Source organism: Paramisgurnus dabryanus, chromosome 2, assembly GCF_030506205.2.
Source record: "Paramisgurnus dabryanus chromosome 2, PD_genome_1.1, whole genome shotgun sequence".
Lineage (NCBI taxonomy): Eukaryota > Metazoa > Chordata > Actinopteri > Cypriniformes > Cobitidae > Paramisgurnus > Paramisgurnus dabryanus.
In genome coordinates this window covers 39,124,229-39,146,105 of record NC_133338.1, presented here as the reverse complement: position 1 = coordinate 39,146,105, position 21,877 = coordinate 39,124,229, and the positions used below count along the sequence as shown (strand labels likewise).

The 21,877-nt window shown below is 34.9% G+C and overlaps 5 protein-coding genes across 5 annotated transcripts; 4 read left to right on the top strand and 1 right to left on the bottom strand.

Moving 5' to 3' along the window:
* The first annotated feature begins 63 nt into the window (after window positions 1-63).
* On the top strand, window positions 64-3,646 carry LOC135778743 (uncharacterized protein F13E9.13, mitochondrial). Its single transcript, XM_065289276.2, has 6 exons — window positions 64-509; window positions 587-669; window positions 1,211-1,391; window positions 1,492-1,642; window positions 1,729-1,856; window positions 3,456-3,646. Exons 1-6 carry the CDS (start codon window positions 437-439, stop codon window positions 3,644-3,646), a joined length of 807 nt encoding a protein of 268 aa, XP_065145348.1. The 5' UTR covers window positions 64-436.
* A 114-nt stretch (window positions 3,647-3,760) lies between these two features.
* Window positions 3,761-10,809, bottom strand: LOC135778744 (uncharacterized). Its single transcript, XM_065289278.2, has 4 exons — window positions 10,655-10,809; window positions 5,282-5,436; window positions 4,898-5,036; window positions 3,761-4,595 (listed from the first exon to the last, which is right to left on the bottom strand). Exons 2-4 carry the CDS (start codon window positions 5,412-5,414, stop codon window positions 4,373-4,375), a joined length of 495 nt encoding a protein of 164 aa, XP_065145350.1. The 5' UTR covers window positions 5,415-5,436; window positions 10,655-10,809; the 3' UTR covers window positions 3,761-4,372.
* A 2,052-nt stretch (window positions 10,810-12,861) lies between these two features.
* Window positions 12,862-14,401, top strand: LOC135778746 (protein C19orf12 homolog). Its single transcript, XM_065289279.1, has 3 exons — window positions 12,862-12,998; window positions 13,335-13,507; window positions 13,719-14,401. The coding sequence occupies exons 2-3, from the start codon at window positions 13,348-13,350 to the stop codon at window positions 13,982-13,984; spliced, it is 426 nt and encodes a 141-aa protein (XP_065145351.1). The 5' UTR covers window positions 12,862-12,998; window positions 13,335-13,347; the 3' UTR covers window positions 13,985-14,401.
* Window positions 14,402-14,852: 451 nt separating this feature from the next.
* Window positions 14,853-16,427, top strand: LOC135778925 (protein C19orf12 homolog). Its single transcript, XM_065289578.1, has 2 exons — window positions 14,853-15,012; window positions 15,847-16,427. The coding sequence occupies exons 1-2, from the start codon at window positions 14,853-14,855 to the stop codon at window positions 16,110-16,112; spliced, it is 426 nt and encodes a 141-aa protein (XP_065145650.1). The 3' UTR covers window positions 16,113-16,427.
* A 2,175-nt stretch (window positions 16,428-18,602) lies between these two features.
* LOC135778926 (protein C19orf12 homolog) lies at window positions 18,603-20,859 on the top strand. Its single transcript, XM_065289579.2, has 3 exons — window positions 18,603-18,770; window positions 18,985-19,167; window positions 19,411-20,859. The coding sequence occupies exons 2-3, from the start codon at window positions 19,008-19,010 to the stop codon at window positions 19,674-19,676; spliced, it is 426 nt and encodes a 141-aa protein (XP_065145651.1). The 5' UTR covers window positions 18,603-18,770; window positions 18,985-19,007; the 3' UTR covers window positions 19,677-20,859.
* Window positions 20,860-21,877: the final 1,018 nt, after the last annotated feature.

Here is a 21,877-nt window from a genome sequence, read left to right as displayed (position 1 = left end):
CTAAACCTCAGGAAGTTCGAAGAGCACATGGCTAGCAAGCTCAAGAAGTAAACAATCCGTGCGATTGCGTTAAATAGTTGGATTTTATTAGAATATCTTGTCGGGAATATGGGAAATGCGATGTTTTGGTTATGCACGTTTGACCGTTTGAGATGTCACGTGTTGGAAAAGTGGATGAAACGTAGACGTAACTGTTTGTTGCAGTTGCTGTATCAGCCAAACGCATGCAAATCAGTTACTTTAGAATGACTGGGGCTCCTAACAAATACATTGTGTACAACAGTATATAATAGCTTTTTAAAATACAATATTAAAAATGTCGATTTTTTAATTTTGTTGTCACTATTAGATTGCAACACTTTTGTAAGTATAACCTTTGACCAGTCACGTGATCATCAAATGTACTCCCGAATCTGGGTATTGTAGGACGGAAGAAATGAAGTTTTTAAAACTTTTCGGACGATTTAAATCAAATGTCATTGGCATGATTCACGTCCAAGCCCTGCCTGGTAAGGTGTTTGTTTTTCTGGAGTCTGTATTAGAAAGTGCATTGGTAAAAGTTTGAACTCTTGTTTGTTTTTTGAAGGGACTCCATTAAACAACGCAACTGTATCGGGGATCACAGAGAAAGCATGCCGAGAAGCGGAAATTTACCACCAAGCAGGGCTTGTACGTGGTTAACATGTAGAAATAAGCGCTTGTATTATAATCATATTGTGCTTTCTTGTATTTTTAAGTAATATATAACCATTACCGTGGTTAAAATTTTATTGCCAATGTGTCAGAACGGGTACCTGCAAGGATCATTCAAATTGAGATACTAACTAAACTAAACAACACTGCTGAAAACAAACGAATAGAAATTCTTATTTTTCATTACAAATACCACTAGGGGTCATCAGCTGTACATCTTAAATCATTACAAAATTATTTTAGTAGAGTCTCAATCTGTTCTGACCAGTAGAGACCCACAGAGACCATTATAGTTTTCATTAAAACCAATACAACTCCCGCTATAACCATAAAATCCAATACAATTTCTATGATGGTTTCTTTGGTCTTACAGAAGATTATAAACAACATGGTTGTGAGCAGGTTCAACATTTTTATTTTTTGTAAACACACGATTAAATGACAATTTGTTTGTTCAAATGTAATTTGTCAGATGTGTCACTCTGAGTGCTAAATTTAAACAATCCTCTCTTGACAGGATGGCGTGATCATTGAAAACATGCATGATATTCCTTACACCCTTGAGGTGGGTCCAGAGGTGTGTGCATCTATGACCGCAGTGTGTGCTGCCGTAAGAAGGCTTTATCCATCCTGGCCGCTTGGTGTACAGATCCTCTCTGCTGCAAACAAATCAGCGCTGGCCGTTGCCTTGGCATCAGGTGTTCACAAGAATGTAAAAGCAGTCACAAATGCCTGACTTTTCTACAATTTACATCAAATAATATTTTACAAATATTAACTTGCAACTCCCCTTCAAAGGGTTGGATTTTATCCGTGCAGAGGGCTTTGTGTTTTCGCATGTAGCGGATGAAGGCCTGCTAAATGCTTGTGCTGGTGAGCTACTGCGCTACCGTAGACACATCGGAGCAGAGCACATTCAGATCTTTACAGACATCAAGAAGAAGCACAGGTGTGAAAACTCTTGCAATGCCAATTGATTGTCACGTAATTTTTTGCTATCACATGAAGTAAGTGAAGTAATAATTGTCATTTTAGTGCTCATGCCCTCACTTCAGATGTGAGTATAGCTGAAACAGCCAAAGCAGCAGAGTTCTTCCTCTCTGATGGTGTCATCGTCACAGGAACGGCAACTGGAGCACAAGCTGATCCAGAAGAATTAAGTGGTGAGTCTGACAGGTGATTTAGATGTCGTGTTAATGTTAAAATATATGTGCATATATATGTAATGTGCAGAAGCAGCAATCAAACATTTACAAATTTGGAAGATGTTTTTAACTTTCAGCGCGTTTTTTATGAGTAATAAACCTTTGTTACACCCTGGGAATTTAACCCATGGCCTTAGGGGTTGCTAACAGCATGCACTGTCAGTTGAGCTGCAGAAAAGTAGGTCAGGAAACCATTTCTATAGAAAAGTGTAAATACTGTGGTTCTTTTAGTACTATGTTTGTATGAGCCGTCTGACATGTCAACATCTGGCTCAACCAATGCCGTGGGTTTGCCGCACATCTACCTATATCTACAAAAATGCCAGGTGTAAGGGCTGAAAACCGTTGTTATTATTTACAAACAAAACTTTATAGTGTGTATTTATATGTTTTACTATATAATACGCTTTTCCTTTCTGCAGTATGTATCTTTCTTTGATTTATTAGGCTACACTGTGATTGATTCCCTAAATCAGATCAGGGATCTAGTGAACTATGCATGTTTGAATTACTCAATTCAGAATTGCTACAGTACAAACAAACCTATCTCATATGTCATCCTGACATTTATCTGCAGCACCCTAGCATCTCACGAAATGAAACCAAATCACGCAGCTAAATGGAAACCATCTGATATAAACATCGTTTGTCAGGTATTTTTTAGTCATCAGTTTATCATACAGGAAAACTAAGAAAATTAATAGTAGTCTGCCAAGACAGAGGTAATTTTGGATGCTTTAGGTCAATATTCTCCAATTCTCTGTTTTATCTCTCTCTTCCCTTCTTTCTGTTATATGTCTTTGTATGCTTTCTGCGAAAATAGGAGATTTGTTTTCACATGTCCCTTTAAACAGGGAGTAAAGTTACATATTTGAAATCATTATTATTAATAAGTTAACTATTACTACTACTTTCCTTTAACACACTCACATTCACCTCAGAATCTTTAGTCCTAATTACAGACTCATACTTTCAAGGTTAATTTGCCACTAATATCTACTATAATAGAGCCCATCGGCCTAGTATTTTACCACATACACATAAAACTTGTGCATAATTTGGGTTTAAGGTCACAAAGAGAGTAGTTTCCTTGGAGAGAAAAGGATGCCATAAAGTCTCTTGGCCCTGGTGATAGCCCCATGGAGCAGACAGTCTGCTTTCAGCCCTACCTCACAACCAATGACCTTGTATTGGCTAATATAGACAACAGCATTGCTAGCTATTTTAAATCCCACTTCCAGATGGCTGGTGATCATTGAAGGCTGTAAACATAGGCATGAAAACCAAGCCCAGCCTAGTCTGACACTGCCCTGCTGCCTATGTTGGACATTTGCCTATTGCCTTCCTTAGTTCTGATCCATTGGGCTGGGGAATCTGTCAGATGGAGGATGGGGGCACATTCTGCCAAAATACTCATTACAATAAAGGAAAAACATGTTTTTGTATTTTTTATGCATGCACGTAGCAAAACGATGTCCTTACATGAACGTTTTGCCCAAACTATTTAATTTTTTTGCACTGCTTATTAGGAAAGTGAATTATCGTAATTTTTTTCAGAGGTTACCCAGTCTGTAAGAATCCCTGTTCTTATCGGTTCTGGAGTAACACACAGCAATGTGGAGCACTACCTTCAAGCAGGTGCTATGATCATTGGCTCCCACTTCAAAAAAGATGGCTACTGGGCAAATGGTCTGGATGCAGAGAGAGTGAAAAAGTTCATGGAGAAGATGCACAAACTTCGGGAGTAACTAAAGGCAAAGCTTTTAAAACAAGAGATACAGTATTTGTTTTCTTGTAACGGAAGAACAAGAAAATTTGGTTAATAAATTCAAATACAGTAAAAAAAAAAACAAGACTTAATGTGATGAAAAAATATTTTTAATTTTTTTATAAAGATTTTACAAATGTATTTTTGAAGATAGAAAATAAAACCTCAAAATGCATTTATATTTACAAAGTCAAATGTTAGCAAAAATGTAATGGTATGAATCACAACAAATACTTTGGTATTTCACTCATGCAAACATAAGGCTTAAGATGTAGCTTCACATTGTTTTGCCTTCTTTTCATATGCTTCAACACTGAAATATTTTCAAGAATTTTTTTTTTTATCTCACTTAAACGATATTTAGGCACCATAGCAAAGCAGAAACACACAAACATTACTACATTGCACTTTCAGATAAGCACTCTTTAAATACTAAAGCACTGCTAATGCCAATGCTTTATGGTCATGTTTTGAATCATCCAACTGAATTTTCAACGCATGCTTATGTTACTGAGTTATATCAGTGTTAGACTACCAATGAGACATCCACCTTAAAAAAAACACCCTGTGTTCAGACAGTGACACTTTAAATTTGTAACAGACTCACAGGGGGAAAGTATCAGATTATCAATATTCCCCTTGAAGATAAAAACAACAATTCACATAGCAAAAACATTTCATCTTTTTTATGTAAAAAGACTAAAGCTCAATAGTTGTACAGGCGTTGAGTGGGCTGCTTGAAGAAGCCATAGCGGCGCTCAGATAAAAAGCGTGTTTTTGTAAGGTTTTGCCTGTTGAGGGCGCCACGGGTCAGCTTTCTATGCTCATTATAAACTCTGGCACGCTGCTCTGAAAGCAGTATCGTGCTGCAGGGCAATGGGCTGCCCCATGCAGCTAGCCAAGAAACGTGACGTCTGATTGGTGCAGACCTAAAGCAAAAGTTTGACAATACAGACACGGTTAAAAAAAAGATATAGGTTGCATGTCAATGTGACATCATAAGACTTGTTTTGCTCATATCTTTAAAGTATGACTGTCAATCTTATGTCTAAAAGCAATGTGACCTCCTGCACATAGAACCTTTCGTGGTATTCCTAAAATGTTGTCTACGTGATTATTCCCTACACATTTTCAACTAAATGCTGCAAATGCCACTTTAAGTTGCATAAGAAAAATTAGCCTACCTCATGAATATATAGACTAAAACTCTTGGATCGGTCCTAAATCTTACCTAGTCATGTCTTCCACTTCTTCTTCTGAAGCGATGTCTTCCTCATCAGGCTTGATCTGGTACACAGACATGCTGGGATGCTCAATCAACAAGTTTTCCAAAGTGTTTGCCTCACATGAGCCACCAACTGACTGGTTCTCTGCATACACAAAAGCAGAAATTATTTCAATTTAATGAAAAAACTTTAATACAAGGCCAATGCCTCAAACCAAAACCCTTCTGATCATCTGAGGTTAAATTCCAATGCTTAAATTCATTTGGTTGTAAAATTTTGACTTTATCTTTCATTACTATGCCTAATGAGTTGATGTTACAGTGGAATAGGTGTATCAAGTCCCTTAAAACAGGTAAAAAAAAACATATTGAAAATCAGAAAGCACTCACCTTGTATATTTATGATAACCCATTCCCCATCCTCAAGCTCAAGTAGGTTTGCATAGTCTTCAGTTTCAACTACAGCATCACTGTGATTCTCCTCTACGCTGCCAACAAACTGTGCAATGATTTTACCGATCATTTTTGTTCTTGATAAATCAGATCTTTAAGAAAAAAACAGAAAGTAAAAAAAATATTTATTACACCCTACATAAAAAAATACTTGAGTGTTTCTCGTAATAAATTGTTTTATACTGTAGTTGATTACATGTTTCTTGGGTTGTATAATTGACATTAGGTTAATTTAAACCAGTGGTTAGGTTTGTCCATATTTTACCAAACCATGGGTTAAAACAGCGCAGCAGAGTGTACACCTTATAAAATGTATACCAACCCCTTGACCTACATTTTTTACTTATTGTACCTTCTGAGTTTTTAAGTTATACGTTTCAATAATTTAATAGCACATTTGTATGTTTAACATAAAAACATTTATTTTTCATCCTTTCAAGTTTTTTACCGTATTTTACATTGTTATTATTATTATTACCTGTTATTGGACCCTAAACGTATCTGTCCATATTGCATATGTTCTCAGTTTTCTGATGTTTGAAATTAATTATTTGTTTTTCATCAACTCACAAACCACCTGCAATTTCCCCAGTTTGGCAAAACCCTGATCAATCATTACAGGGCTCGCTAAAAATTAAAGTCGTGTTGTTAGTGTGTTGAAGCTGGGTTGGGATTAAATATGCAGGAGGGTAGATCTCCAGGAACAGGATTGGTCACCCCTGCTATAGATAGTTTCATCGGACACACATGCGTTGCCGCAGTCACACAGCTGGCCCGAAGTTAACTGTTTATCGGTCTGAGTAAAAACACTGACGTCAGGAAAAAATACCTTGTGGGAAAAAAAACGTTTGTTTTCCAAAAGACAAGGGGAGACAGTGAGCATGGATCACCGCTCTGCAGATTTGGCAAGACTTGAAGGAACTGTTGCTCTCATTGTATACATTAATTTGACACATTAATGTAAGCTCAATGTAATGGCTGATATGCTTTAGCTATGATTTGAACTAAGGTAATTTACTGGTTATTTATTTTGCTTGTTGTTAAAAATAATCTACTCTGGAAGGACTAACTGTTGTTATTGATTCTATACCGGAAGTTAAGTTTGGTCCACAAAAGCCCTTTGTTTATGCTGTACTACCTAAAAGTACAGTGGAGGCATGATTATAACAAAAACATTATTGCTGGTTATTCACCTTGATATTGTAATTGCAATTATTATTATTACTGATTAGTAGATTTTACATTAAAGTTTTGTATGTTTTATAACTATCTGCAAAGCTAAATTCTAAACATCCAAATGTAAATAACAAATAGTTATGTAAGTTACACTGTAAATGTTTGTTTAAAGTTAAATGAACATTAACAAGTCTTTGTCTTTACAGAATAAAACTATAAAATAACAGCCTCATGGAAAGCATTCTGGGAACCAGAATCCTCATTAACCTTTTTCTGTTTTTTATATCAGAAAAACATTTTGGTTTCCAGAATGCTTTGCATGTGGCTGTTATTTTACTTGTTAATGTTTAATGTTCATGTAATTTTGAATAAAATGTTGCCAGTAAATAACAGAAATTTAAATCTACGGTAAGTTATTGGCAAACAGTTGCCAACAAAACTGTAATTTCTACAAACTTTTTTTACAGTTTATGTTGTTAGAAAAAAATCCAAAATGAATGACTAAAGGACACGTCAATGTCAACAATCAATTTTAAAATCTCTGATTCACCATTGTGTTTGGTGCCAGAACATACTGCCAAAACTCACGATATGAGCACAAATGGACAGCTGTAATTGAGGCTTTTGACAATTATGTAATTGTTTCACCCATAATTTGATTAATTCTGCAGCTGTAGTATTAAATATAGTGATTTGATAAAACTATTAAATACTATAGTGTATACTTGCATAGTATTTTTACTTGCATACAATACATTTTTACTTGGTGAAACCATTTGGGATAATGTAAATATGCATGTAAAAAATAAATATATGAAACTGTGCTAGTCGTTTTGGGATATTTTAATGCAAAAATCATATTGTGTATTTAATGTATCACAACGCTGTCTCCGTTCTCGTGCCAGGTTTGAATTTGTTACAAATGTTCAGAACATTTCAAATCAACATTTCATCTCCATTTATTCTCCCTATGCAACTTAACCATGTTTTTAGTAAAGTGAAGTAACAATGTTTTTATTACCATTATTAATAAAATATTGAGTACCATCAAGGTTTTACTCCAATTGTTTGTAAGGGTGTGTATAATTGTTTTTACTATGTGCAATAAACTGTATAATCATACAAGGAAACATCCAGCCAGTTGTTATCGCAAAATAAACACACTGTGATCAAGAGTGGATCACCCTGCGGGGATTTATTTTGCAATAACATTCAGCTAGGTGTACATTATTGTCCCTTACATGCTGCCCTCTAGAGGATTCCAACTCAACTGCAATGCTTCCTCTCTAACGATAAAGCAGTACCCAATCGCATATATCATGCAACGACCTTTCTTTATTTCGCTGTTAAACAGGCATACAAGTTGTTGATGGAAAGTACCGCAGAAAATGTCAAACCTCTCATATTAGACACTGGAAAGAGCATCGCGTAACTTAAGGTCATGTTCTGCTGACCTGGCATTATATCAGCCGGTCGAGACAGCCGGTGTTCCCTTCCATACATGACGTATTTTTAACATTGCCTGGAATTCATTTCTAAAATTAGGTTTATTTTTGACCAAATTCATACATCAATCAAAACGTAACTCGACCTATTCTGGAACAAGAACAGACTGGTTAAAGCACAGCAAGCAAGTCATCCTATAGACCAGGGGTTCTCAAAGTTTACATTCAAAGGTCCAAATCTGAATTCTCATCATTTTCATAGGTCCAGAAAAACTTTATGTAAATCATTTGTTTATATAACAAATCAACACAAATAGTTTGGGAAAAACATAAGTGTATTTTGCATTTAAAGTAAAACATTTTTTTTAAACATAAACACAAGAAATATGCCAAAAGTAACCAGGTGAAAAATACAGAGCAACCTAATTAGAGAAATGGCACAGCTTGTTCTCCATCAGATGCATAAACCGTGGCAAAAGTGTGGTTGGTAGGCAGAGACACTGACCAAAATTAGGGGTGCACCTATAAATTGGCTGATGATGCTTGCTACGCTTCTTAAAGAAGTACGGTGAAATGCCGCTACATCCAAAAGCCAGGGGGCGCTCTCGGGCAGAAACTTAATATGCGCTGCAGACGAAGAACCAGAAACACGCAGCTTCAGGAAATGTCTTAAGGATATATTTATATTGCTGTTCTTCAAACTTTTTCAGGTATTTTCATGATAATAAAGAATATGTATAATGATTATGTTTGATGAGTGTTGCTTTTTCAAATGCATGTTTTAAATGAATCAAACCAACAGTGATTTCAGATTGATAAGGACTTACTGATCAAAAGCTATAGTACATGAAGTAGCTGTGCATAATATCTGGGTGTGATGGCTACAGCGTCACACAGGAAATTTTTTAATAACTCGTTTTATTTTCGGACCAGGAATACTCTTAAATCTAAAAAGAAAAAAAAAACTAAACGAATGGTTTACCAGTTTAAGATGCATTTGTAAAGTGATTAAATGTGTGCATTTGCTAATCACATACAAATTAGTGCACTTGTAATATGAAATGGACGCGGGTCCGGATTAATTTCCCGTCGGGTCCGGATCCGGACCGGAGTCCGGACTTTGAGAACCCCTGCTATAGACCAATTTCGTGTTTGCAAACAGAGATGACGTTTTTTGTGGGCGGAGCCAAACTGGTTGCAGAAAGTGACTGCTCCGCAGTAGGGTTGTGAAGTGTTTTAGCATTAAACCGTGATTTTTATGGATCCGGTGTTCTGTCGAAGTCTGATTCCTTTATGTTTCCCTTCAGTGCAATGTTTCTTATAGCGTTTTAATCACATTACGTTTATTTTTTTAGATAGATAAAAAGTTTAAATGGCTTGGCTACTGATATGCATGTATGTAATGTATATGTGTATTGTTCTTTTTTGCTAAATCAAATATTTTTACAGTCTGAATCGCTAAATGTAAAAGCAATACTATCATGTATTGTATATAATAGCGTTTATTAAATATTTCATAATTTTCCTGTTTTTTATTATTTCTTTCTTAATAAATTATAATTGTAACATGATAAAAACGCTATAAGAAACACATGGGGGGAACAGACTTCGACAGAACACCGGACATCTTCTCTACTTATTTTCTATTCTAATTATTAAAAGATTTCCAGATGATTTCCTCGCTCCATTCTGTCCGTTTAAGGGCTTAATGTAATCATAAACACCTACGTTTATCTTCAAATGATGTCTTTGACGATGGTATTCTATAAAAATGAAAGCCATCTTTTTTGGCATTCTTATTCTGACACTTAACAGCACAACCTGACATTTTCCAGTGAGTTATCTTGCTCTTTTCACTCGTGTCTAATTCATTTCCACTGTTTTTCTGCAACCGCATTGCGCGCGCAGCTTGCAGTGACGTAGCTGTGACGTCTCCTCTAAATTGGTCTATAATGACGTCTTACTACAATTTACATACATTATTACTACAAATATTAAATACATTACAATTATCTTATTTAAACTCATTTGTATTAAACTCAACCGATTAAACTAGGGGACATGAACGGTCAGCCAAACAGTCTGACTTCTCCATTAATATTTTAAAAGTTAATATTTTTTAAAGTAAAAAAACAACAAATGGAATTTATACCTAAATGACGATGTTTCACGGTAGTCATTTATATCACGTTTATCTTTTTTATCACTTTAACAGTTTAAGGAATGAATGAATATTTTTAATAACTCATTACACGTCAGTAAAGTGGGACAGGAAGGATCGATCAGCTGTTCTGGCCATTTAAACCATAGTGGTCCTGTTTTTAAGCCCTGCATATGCCATATATTATAGTTTGCCTGCTCGTAGCAGTCTTCGCGCTGCATTACTATTTACAGATTTTTTTTCTTGTATAAAAAGAGTTTGCAGTGCGAAGACTGCTACGATCGGGCAAACTATAATAGTGTTGCAACCATAATATCTAGTAACAACAAGATCATTTATCCGAATTGCTATTGTCGTCTCGTATTTGTTATCTGTAAAAAGATAATGTTTTAGGTTACTAAATAGTGTTTAATTACATTTCAGTGTTTGACGACTAAAACAATCCTCAGTGCACAGAAACGACGAAGTATTTCAAAACCTAAAATAAAAAATATAAGATACGTGCAGAAGATGTTAAAGAACGCTTACCTTAATAGCAAATTTGACTGAGTTGATTCTATTAAATAGCTTTACTTTTTGAAAAATTATATCCAGGTTGCTCCTTCAGTATACGGTCTCGACTTGTTTATGTACCCAAAGTTCCCCCCCTTTGTTCTTGACTGTACTTGAGATTGCGTCACCAAACCCCACCCATAAGGAGGGGCATGTGGTGTTCGCACATGCGGATGTTTATAAACAGCTGTCTGTCAGCTTCACATGCGTTCTCAAGAAATCGTATACAACGGAGATATTTTGTTGTATTAGAAGTCCTAAACAGTAACTGGAATAGTTTTCAAGTACACGACATTGACTGATTGTTGATGTTGCATAATAACAGCCTTAAACTGAGCTTGACGAAAAAATTGTCTTTCTAAGTGGATATCATTATTGGAGTTAGAACTTGTAAATGGTAATAGCAGATATGACAGATCAACCTCCTTTTAAACAAAATCGCATAATATTACTCATAGGCCCAATACACAATCGTAAACGTAAGACACTGTGACTGGAATTTTAACCGAGGTGGCCCCCTAGCGGATAAAATTGTGACAACCTTCTTCAAATATCATCTATGATTATATGAATTATTTTACACACAGATAAAATAGTAAAGATAAGATCACTGATATGATTACAGTCTATATGATGAATTATTAATATGTAAATAATTTAATATGGTGTCTATTTCGTGGAATAATCATCTGTAACTTTTGAAACTATTGTGACTATGTGTTCTTTGTGTATCAATCAATTCATCTAGCACTGAAATTCACAGAAAATCTGAAAGTGACTTAAACAAGCATCTGTAGTTGTTGAAGAGATAAGCTAGATTTTATTTTCAAATAAAAGTTTTATCATAAGCGTGAGGCACTAAAGACATAAATAATCACTTGTTTTGTATTTTAAAGGCAATAGTTTATTGCCTTTATTGCCGTAAAAATTTGGAAACAACATAAATAAAAATGTAGGCTATTATCAAATGAAAGTTGCCAAAGCTGGTTAAATTGCAACAAGCCTTTTATTATTATAATTTTTTTCTGTGTAAAAGGGTGATTTAGCTGTTTGTTGTTTCTCAGATTTTTCAACACAGCACAATGAGCAGTCGAAAAGATGATGTTATTCAACTCTGTTTTGAGCAACCATGTGAGCAACCACTCAGGTGGTGCATTTGTAGGGGGATTGGTTGGAGGTATAGCTGTTGGTTGGTATAGCTGGTATAGCTGTTGGTTAGCTCATGATTCTGTTTTCTTCCAATCCTTGAACTTTCATGCACTTTCATTCCAGGGTGGAGTTATAATGCCATCTTTCACAGACTAGGTATGTGACTGTTGAGCATGGTAACAAAATAATTTATAAAGTACTTTACATCTGTTGTTTTAGGTGGTGCTTTGGGAAGCTGGATGACAAGTGGCCATTTCAAACCTCTTCCTGAGATCATTATGGAGTTGCCTTGTATGATGTGATGGCAGCATTGGGCACAGTGGATTTTATTGACATTGCCAACTTCATTGCTCTGGTTATTGAGAATGCATCTCTTCAAGAGCAAGTGCTTGCTGCTATTATGCTATACTGTAGACACTTTTTGCCACAAAAGAGCTTAAGGCTAAAGTGCAGTATGGAGCTTGAACACTAGAGGGTGTTAGCAATCAGGCTATTAGTTAACTCCTTTCCTAAATGTCACGTGTCAAGTAGCTTTGTGTGTGTGGGTGTTTTTTGTAAAGGATAATGAAAAAATAAAATCTTAAAATTTGCATTTTATGACATGGGTATTTGCCAGAATGGAATTATTTAACAATGTTTAATTTAGTTTGTTTTGTTCAGGGTTATGAATACAAATCGAAGCCATTGAATGAAACAATGCCTGAGGCAAGTTTCCTCAAATTGCAACACTTGCAAAACCTTCAAAGAAAATCACTTTCAAAATGTAGATAAACGAAAAAGAGTACTTCCCCATTTCCATGACGTCATAGTAAATACACTTCTAACAAAACCTTTAATTACTTCCAAAACGTTTGAGTTTACGCGAACTTAATTTTATAAATGCAATTGGCTCATTAATGTAAATTAATATAATGAAAGATCCCCGGCCGTCTCATAAAGTTTTAAGGAACTAAACTTTAGCGAATTAAAGTGTAGTACGTTTAGAATTGGCTTGGAGTTATTTTAGGCATTGTTTTATATACACATACAGGTTTGACAAGTAAAAGTTAAATCTTTGTGTTCTGACAATAGGGCGGAAGTGTACATTTAATTCTAAAATATATATAGCCTATGAAAATGAAAGTAAAACCAAGAGTAGGATAACTTAAACAGACATTTGCTACACATCCAGGTAAGATCTGTCAAAGTTGTTGTAAAAATCGTTGCACTTTTAATGTTAATATCAACTTGGTTATAGCAAAAAGTAAGTGTCAGATATTGTCAATATCCTTTAGTTATTTTGTAAAAAGACAGACGGTGATTTTAAAAGTAAAGACTGCGTATATTGCGCCACTGCATATTCAAATGATTAAATTATTGAGAACGAATTTGTATGCTTCTAAAGGTTGTGAACGTATTAAAATATCTAACTTTACTGCTAGCAGTTTCGTTTTTTTTTTTTTTAATGGAACTTTAATGTTATTTTCGTCTTTTGGGACAATTAACATGCATTTATGTCTATCAACAGTTTTCTTAGCACAATGGACGATATGATGAATGATATCCTGCGTCTTTGCTGTGAACTCTCAGCAGACAAACAGATAAAAGCAGCATTTAAAAATAGTGTCAAAGGAGCAGCAGCAGCTGGTGGTGGTGCCTTTGTAGGAGGACTACTTGGTGGCCCAGTCGGTATAGCTCTTGGTATGTTTTAATAGTGAATCGACCACTAATTGTAACATCTGTAAAGGCAAACCAATCATATATGCTCTTTGAACATGTCGCCTATATTGCTGTGTAATCTGAAACGAACTGACCCGTCAGGGCTAACTTCCTTTCAAATAAGTTTATATGAACTTTGGCCTTTTGCCTCTGTGTTTTTATGTCCCTATATTAATTTATTATCTTACTCGAGGTGGTGCCGTGGGAGGGGCCCTAGGAGCTTGGATGACAAGTGGCCAATTCAGACCTCTTCCTGAGATTCTCATGGAGCTGAGTCCTATACAGCAGGAGAAACTCTGCTCTGATGTGAAGACAGCATTGGGCACGCTGAAATGGACTGACGTTGCTCATCTACTTACCCAAGTTAGGCAGAATGGGCTTGTGCAGCAGAAAGTGCTTGGCGCTATAATGTCTTATGCCAAAAATGAGCTCAAAGCTGAAGTGCAGTATGTAGATTGACCACTAGAGGGAGAAACGCCATCAGTCTAAAAGTAGTGGTTTTACGTGTTAGGACAATGCTTGTGGGCTTTATGATTTAGCTACTTCTGTTGCTGTCATTTCAGTTTAATCACCTATGGTTACCTAGATAATATGTTGGTTATAAATAAACATATTCTTATGTTAGAAAGTTATTTCACAGTTATTTGGAGATAACTACACAGTGAAATGTGATTAACCGTAGCTTAAGAATAAGCACTGTATTTAGAATAACCATGTGTTTACCATCAACCAGTTTACACTGTCTTATAAAATATGATTTTCTTACAGTTTAGGGGTTTTTGTAAGCAACATGTAGGCAGTAGACATTGCCCTACTGTATGTAAACTTAATGTCTTTATATAATATTTAAATAAATGCATACTTTTCTTATTTGCATATTGTCTCTTGTCCTTTCATTAGATGCAAACGGTGGTTAAACCCAAAGAGTACATATAGTAAATAGTTAAATGTCCATGTCAGCCCAAAACATTAGAATAAATGTAAATATTACTTTGAATAGTCTATGTTTCACTTTTACTTTTACTGTAACAGACAAAACAACAGCAAGGTAAAGTTTCTCCAAATTTCTCTAAAATAATGTCTCACGGTTTATAATATAAGTTATAGGCCTAGTATTAAATAGTCAGAAGTAATGATATGCACAAACAGCACTGTATGTATTTTTACTTTATAGTTTTATTACAGCAAGACCCTTTTAGCTAAACACAGTTTGATCAATGCTAAAACGTATTTAGGCTATCTTGTTCATTTGTGCTTTTCTTATATTAGTAGCATTTTTAGAAGTAACAAATCGATTTTTTTCCAGGTTGTGTTACAACATACCACAATGAACAGTCAAATAAATGATGTAATGGGACTTTGCAGTAAGATATCAGAACACCAAAAAATAAAAGTAGCAATAGAGAACTGTAAGAAAGGAGCTGCAACAGCCAGAGGAGGGGCTTTAGTAGGGGGAGTGGTAGGAGGTCCACCTGGTATATTTGTTGGTATGTTTATGACCATATTACTGTATTTCTCTAGTCATAAAAGCTCTTGTAATGCAGAGTGGAGCTTTAACATCATCTATACATTATATTATATTATATTATATTATTACATTATACAGAATATTTATTTAACTCTAGAATGCTTGATTTTGATTAACCAGTCGCGACATTCAATGTATTATATTTCAAGATAATTAGAAAATGGCTTTACCTCGCAGAATGTTTGCATTCCTTAAAAATAAGCTATTAAAAGATGTAAAATCAAAATTGCTTAGCATTGGTGGTCCTGATCCCCCTGTCAATATTTATTCTGCACTAACAACCGTCTGTACATTTTGGGATAGTTCCCCAAAAAATGAAAATTCTGTCATCATTTACTCACCCTCATGTTGTTCTAAGCCTGTATGAATTTTTATTTTATTTTGATGAACACAAAATAACATATTTTGCTAAATGATGGTAAGTACACAGCTAATTGTAACCATTGACTTGCATAGTAGGAAAAATATTTTAAAAGTTTTGTGATAAATGATGAAAAGATATTTCTAGAAATTACGGTAAGCACACAGTTTGAATTACATTGTTTTTATTCCTAGTATGGAAGTCAATGGTTACAATCAGCTATTTGCTTCACCAAAATATCTTATGTTGTGTTCATCAGAAAAAAGAAATTCATACAGATTTAGAACAACATAAGAAAGAGAAAATGATGACAGAATTATCCCTTTAAGCTAGGCTACATAGGGATGGTGGCTATGGGTTAATTTTACTTTAAATTTTATGATTAACTATTCCTCTGATATTTCACTGTTGGTCTCCTATTATAATATATAGGTGCGACAGTAGGAGGAGCGCTGGGATGGTGGATGACCAGCGGTAAATTCCAACCTCTTCATCAGATCATAATGGAGATGACTCCTGAACAAAAGCAGAAACTTTACTCTGATGTCATGGCAGTGCTGGGCAATCTAAACTGGGACGACCTTGCTCAATTAATTTCACTTGTAATGGGGAATTCCTCTATGCAAATGCGTGTACTTAGTACTATAGTTACATATGCCACAAAAGAGATGGGAGCTAAAGTAGAATATGGAGACTGAGATACTGGCGTAGGCTTACCTGTTTAGGTTAAGTGTGACTGTCTATTTTTGAATTTTCTTTACCATACAATCAAAACAATCAAAGACAAAATTAGACAAAATTCCTTGGTCCTTAGTAATTTAAAAATGCTGTCAGTCCCAAAATTTGTGTAATTGCATTTGTTGTTGCAAGAATATTCATTTCAAGAACATTCAACAGTACTTCTAAAACTTCTGTTAAATTGGCAAAGAACAATGAAAAGTTGAAGTAAGCATTGTGTAAATTTACATGAAATCAAATACGCACATATCCCCATGGGCCATGGGACTGTATCAAGCTACCAGTGTTGGGTGTAACTAGTTACAAAGTAACTAGTTACTGTAATAAAATTACTTTTTTCAGTAACTAGTAGTGTAAGGCATTACCCGTCTGAAAATGGTAATATTATTACAGTTTTCCCGAGCTAGTTACTTAAGTTACATTCGCCAGTAGCACCTTCATCACACAAGGCACAAAACACAGAGAACAAAAGGGAAGGGGAGGAGGGCGTGAATGGAACAGTGATTGGTCTAAGTTTGGCACGAGGTATCATTTACCATCACCGATTGGTCGACACCCGGTAGCCAGCAGCACAGAGCGGCAGCAGCACAAAGACAGATCGGGTAAATGGAAGCGTCAACAACGGCAAGCTCTTTTTCAGAGGAAGGTTCCCAGCAACAGAAAGCTAGTTTCGACGGGTGGAGATTCAGTCATATTTTATTATGTTCAACGGAAGGAAAATAACTTGACGGTGAAGTGCACACTCTTTAATGTTTCTCCGAACGCTGTGCCCCACGTCCTGTAGCGGGTAAGGAAGCCAGCATTTTCTTGGCCGTGGCTTGCCCAAATAAAAATTCTTGTCCAGAAAAAAATGTAACTAGTAATATAACTAGTAATATAACTAGTTACTTTCTCCAGGGAGTAATAAAGTAAAGTAAGGCATTACTATTTTTAAGAGTAATATGTAATACGTAATATATTACTTTTTTGAGTAACTAGCCCCAACACTGCAAGCTACTAAACAAACAAAAAAACAACTAGTCTATATATCAAATTTATCTAAACATCCTAAATTCTAAATAAATTACCACAATCAACCATTTAATCCTAGTAAACAGATTCAATTTAAAAATAAATTACCTAGATTTACACGCATGAAGGTTTAGCATAGTCAGTTAGTTTAGCCATTTTTTTTAGGCAGTTCTGCAGAATGAAAATTCAAAATATTTAGACAAGCGATAGAAAACATGAATTCAACATAATTAAAAATAACATTTTCCTATTAGTTAAGTTAAGCAAAGTTAAAGCACGAATGAGAGTTTTTATTTATTTGATTACAATTCTATTAATCTATTTCATACAAAATATTGTAGGCCTAGTTATATTACTTGTATTTTATTTATATAGTTTTTAAATAAATAATTGTATTACATAGAAGAAATTTAAGAGATAATTTAAGAGAGTTATATCTATCTTTTATGTTATGCATTTATGGGCAATATTGACATGCATGCTTTAATGTATGCTACAATTTGATTTCCAGGCCAGAAATCATAGATTTTACAACCTAAGCCTAAAGTGTTTCATCCAACTGTAACTACGCTTAAAATATTAGATCCAACACTTTTTTAATCTGTACATTTTAATTGATACTCACTCTGAAACCAACTGAACTTTCACTGGAATGCTTGTACTATTCTAATAAGTTTCTATGAGGTTTGGCCTTTTGTCTCTGTGCTTTGTGTCCCTGTTCATTTATTATCTTACTTGAGGTGGTGCCTTGGGAGGGGCCCTGTGGGCTTGGATGACATGTGGCCAATTCAGACCTATTTCTGACTTTGCTTTGATGTGAAGGCAGCATTATGTACGCTGAAATGCAGTATTGACCACTAGAGGTCGAAACGCCCTCAATTTATTCTAATCCAAGCAGTAGTTTTACATTTGTGGGTTTTATGATTTATTTCTGTTGCTTTGGTCTAATTTTAATCACTTATGGTTATAGATAATATCTGTTGGTTAAAAAATAAAGATCTTCTCATGTCAGAAACAGCAGTCGGTGCTTAACAGTAGGCTTAATAGTTAATAATGGTTACCACTTACCACAGTTTACTGCAGTTAACACTGTCTAATAAAATATGTTTTTTTTACCGCTTAAGAGGCTTTGTAAGCAACACTATTTTATGTAGGCAATAGTGTTTGTATGACTAAAATATAAATAAATGCATAATGTTTTCATTTGCGTAATGTCACTTTACAGCAGTGTAATCCAAAATACATTTAAATAGCTTTTTTATTATTTGTATGACAACCCAGGACATTAGAATAAATGTACATTTTGAATTGTTTTACTTTTACTTTCGTTTTTTTACTGGTTGTAAGTGTAACATTTCACAGTTAAGTTTGCAATGTTAAATTACACAATAATGAACTAAACGCGGTTCATCCATTCAGATGTGGACATATTTATGTGAACGTTGAGTGATCTCATAGACATTGTCCTAATAACATATCAAACAAAAACTGAGAAAAGAGCGGAAGTGTGATGTCATGGCAAATCCCTCCAGTGACATATTTGATCGTGATTCCGAAAGTAAAGTAGCCTAGGCTACTGCAACAATAACAGAAGAATAAAAAAAAAGGTAAAGTTTGTTTAAATTTCTTTAAAAATAAGGTTACCGTTTCTAATATCAGTTACGACTAGGCTATTAAATAGACGGTATAGTGACAAATATGCACAGATTGTATGTTGTTTGATTAGTTAGGCAGTTTTAGTAGGTTTGATTAATGTTAGACTGTTTTCTTGTATTAGTTGCATTTTCCTTGAAAGGACCAATTGATTCATGCTTTTTTCAGGTTGTGTGTTACAACATACCAAAATGAATCGTCAAATAGATGATGTAATTGGACTTTGCTGTAAGATATCAGAAAACAGAAAAATAAAAGTAACAGTACAGAACTCCGCGAAAGGAGCTGCAACAGCCGGAGGAGGAGCGTTGGTTGGGGGGCTGGTTGGAGGCCCAGCCGGTATATTTCTTGGTATGTTTATGACCATACATGTAAAGCATTTCCTAACCACAGAGTGGCGCTACAATACCATCTTTAGTAATATATATTTTATAGTATGCTTTATATAAGGATGGCTTGAGTAATATGGGCTAATTTTCATTTTTGGGTAAACTGTTATTTTTTTAGGTGAACATATGAGATACATTTAGACTTGACCCATCCTAAATTTTTACTAAACATCCGTCATTATTAATCTGCTATTAACATATTTAGGTGCGACAGTAGGTGGAGCACTTGGATGGTGGATGACCAGAGGTGAATTCCAACCTCTTCATCAGATCATAATGGAGATGACTCCTGAACAAAAGCAGAAACTTTACTCTGATGTCATGGCAGTGCTGGGCAATCTGAACTGGGTTGACCTTGCTCAATTAATTGTTCTTGTAATGGGGAATTCCTCTATGCAAATGCGTGTACTTAGTACTATACTTACGTATGCCACAAAAGAGCTCGGAGCCAAAGTACAGTATGAAGATTGAAATATTGGAAGGTAAATGTACTGTTATCTGTTTAGATTATGCTAAGTATGACTGTCTACTTTCTATTTTTTTACCATACATGTTTAAGAAAACTCAAAGCTCGCAAAGACAGAAAGTGCATTAATTGATTCATAATAATTAAGAAATCACTTCTGTCAGTCCCTAAACTTGTGTAAGTTCATCTGTTGTTGCAAGAATTTTCAGTTCAAGATTATTCAACAGTGTTTCTTCTCTGAATGAACACTTATTATAACTAATAGGTTGACATACAGTACACAATTGCTATGTTCAGAGAAATATTAACTTGAAGTAAGAAAAGTAAAAAGTAAAAAACACATTTGCATACTTATCCCAAAAGGACTGGGAACCATTTCTAAAAAAAAAACCTATGCTAAATTTAGCTAAACTTACTCTTTGTGGATACTTGAATTATAAATACTTTCCTCTTTAAATAGGCTATAAATTTACAAAACCTGCAGGCCTGATTTCTTTGAAAATAAAATGGCAACTAGTTAGCTTAGCTTTCTTTGTTCCCCTATGCAGTTTGTTCTGCAGCATGAAGATACCAAATAAATCCAAGCAATAAATAACATTAATATTAAGCAAAGTTAAAGGACGGATGAGAATTTAAATCTGTTTGATTCACTAAGGGCACTCTATAGGTATACAAAATCTGAAATTCATCAAATTTATCAATGGGATGAGATGGATCTAATAACCCAGCATGTTCATCTTTTGACTAAAATATTAAGTTTCTGTTTTATTCAACAACAAAATATTGTAGTTATACTGTACCTGCCTGTCTGTTATGGCACACTGACTATTATTTGGTTTTGAAATGTTCATTGTATTTTATTTATATTGTTTTTATATATTTTTTACATAGAATAAATTTATCATAAAAGTGTTTTTTATTAACCTTTTGTGGTATGTATGAGTATGGGCGATATTGATATGCATGCTTAAATATATTATTAGATTTACATGGCCAAAAATGTTAGATTGTTATGCAAAAATATGAGATCCTACACATTTAAAGGTTTAGATCTAGTTCAATAAATTTGACAGAGTTTACTGAATAATCTTAAAGTTGCATTCTTAAAGCTCAGTCTGACTAGAAACAGATTCAACAAGTGTTACCAAGCAATAAGCGGTGCTGCACAACACTGTAACTTAACACTACACACACACACACACACACACACACACACACACACACACACACACACACACACACACACACACACACACACACACACACACACACACACACACACACACACACACACACACACACACACACACACACACACACACACACACACACACACACACACACACACACACACACACACACACACACACACACACACACACACACACACACACACACACACACACACACACACACACACACACACACACACACACACACACACACACACACACACACACACACACACACACACACACACACACACACACACACACACACACACACACACACACACACACACACACACACACACACACACACACACACACACACACACACACACACACACACAAAATGGTAGTAAATCATAAGGGGAACCATTTTAGCGCTATATAGCACCTATATAGAACCATAAATGATGCTGAAGCATGACTAAAGCACCACTTACAGTTCAACATAGCACAATATGATTTTACGCAGGTGCGTTTTAGCAGTAAAAATGGTTCCCCTATGATTATGAGCCAGTGAACCACTTTTAATGCTATTTTTTCTGTTTTGAAAAGTGTTTTGCAACATTCCCTCATTGTGTAGACAATGATTAAAAAAGATTAAAAACAATAAGTAATATAAAATTAATTTATGAGTAAAAACATAATAAAAAAACAACACAGTTTGTTCTCTTGAATTTCAGTCACCTTAGATAAAATACACACAACAACCGCTTGCACGCACGCACGCACACATGCACGCACGCACATACACAGCTACTTACATGTATAAATGAATACTCTTTTTTTTTTACATGTGTAATCTTTAAGATTTTATTTCATTTGATAAATTTGATTACTTCAAGAATTATTCCATTTCATTTTTACCATTTGTGTTTACCTTGTGTGCTGTATTGTGCTGACAGTTTTTTATATGGCCTTGGTCTGGATCAATGTAACAGAAAAGTTATGATTGTATAAAACATAATGTCACATAT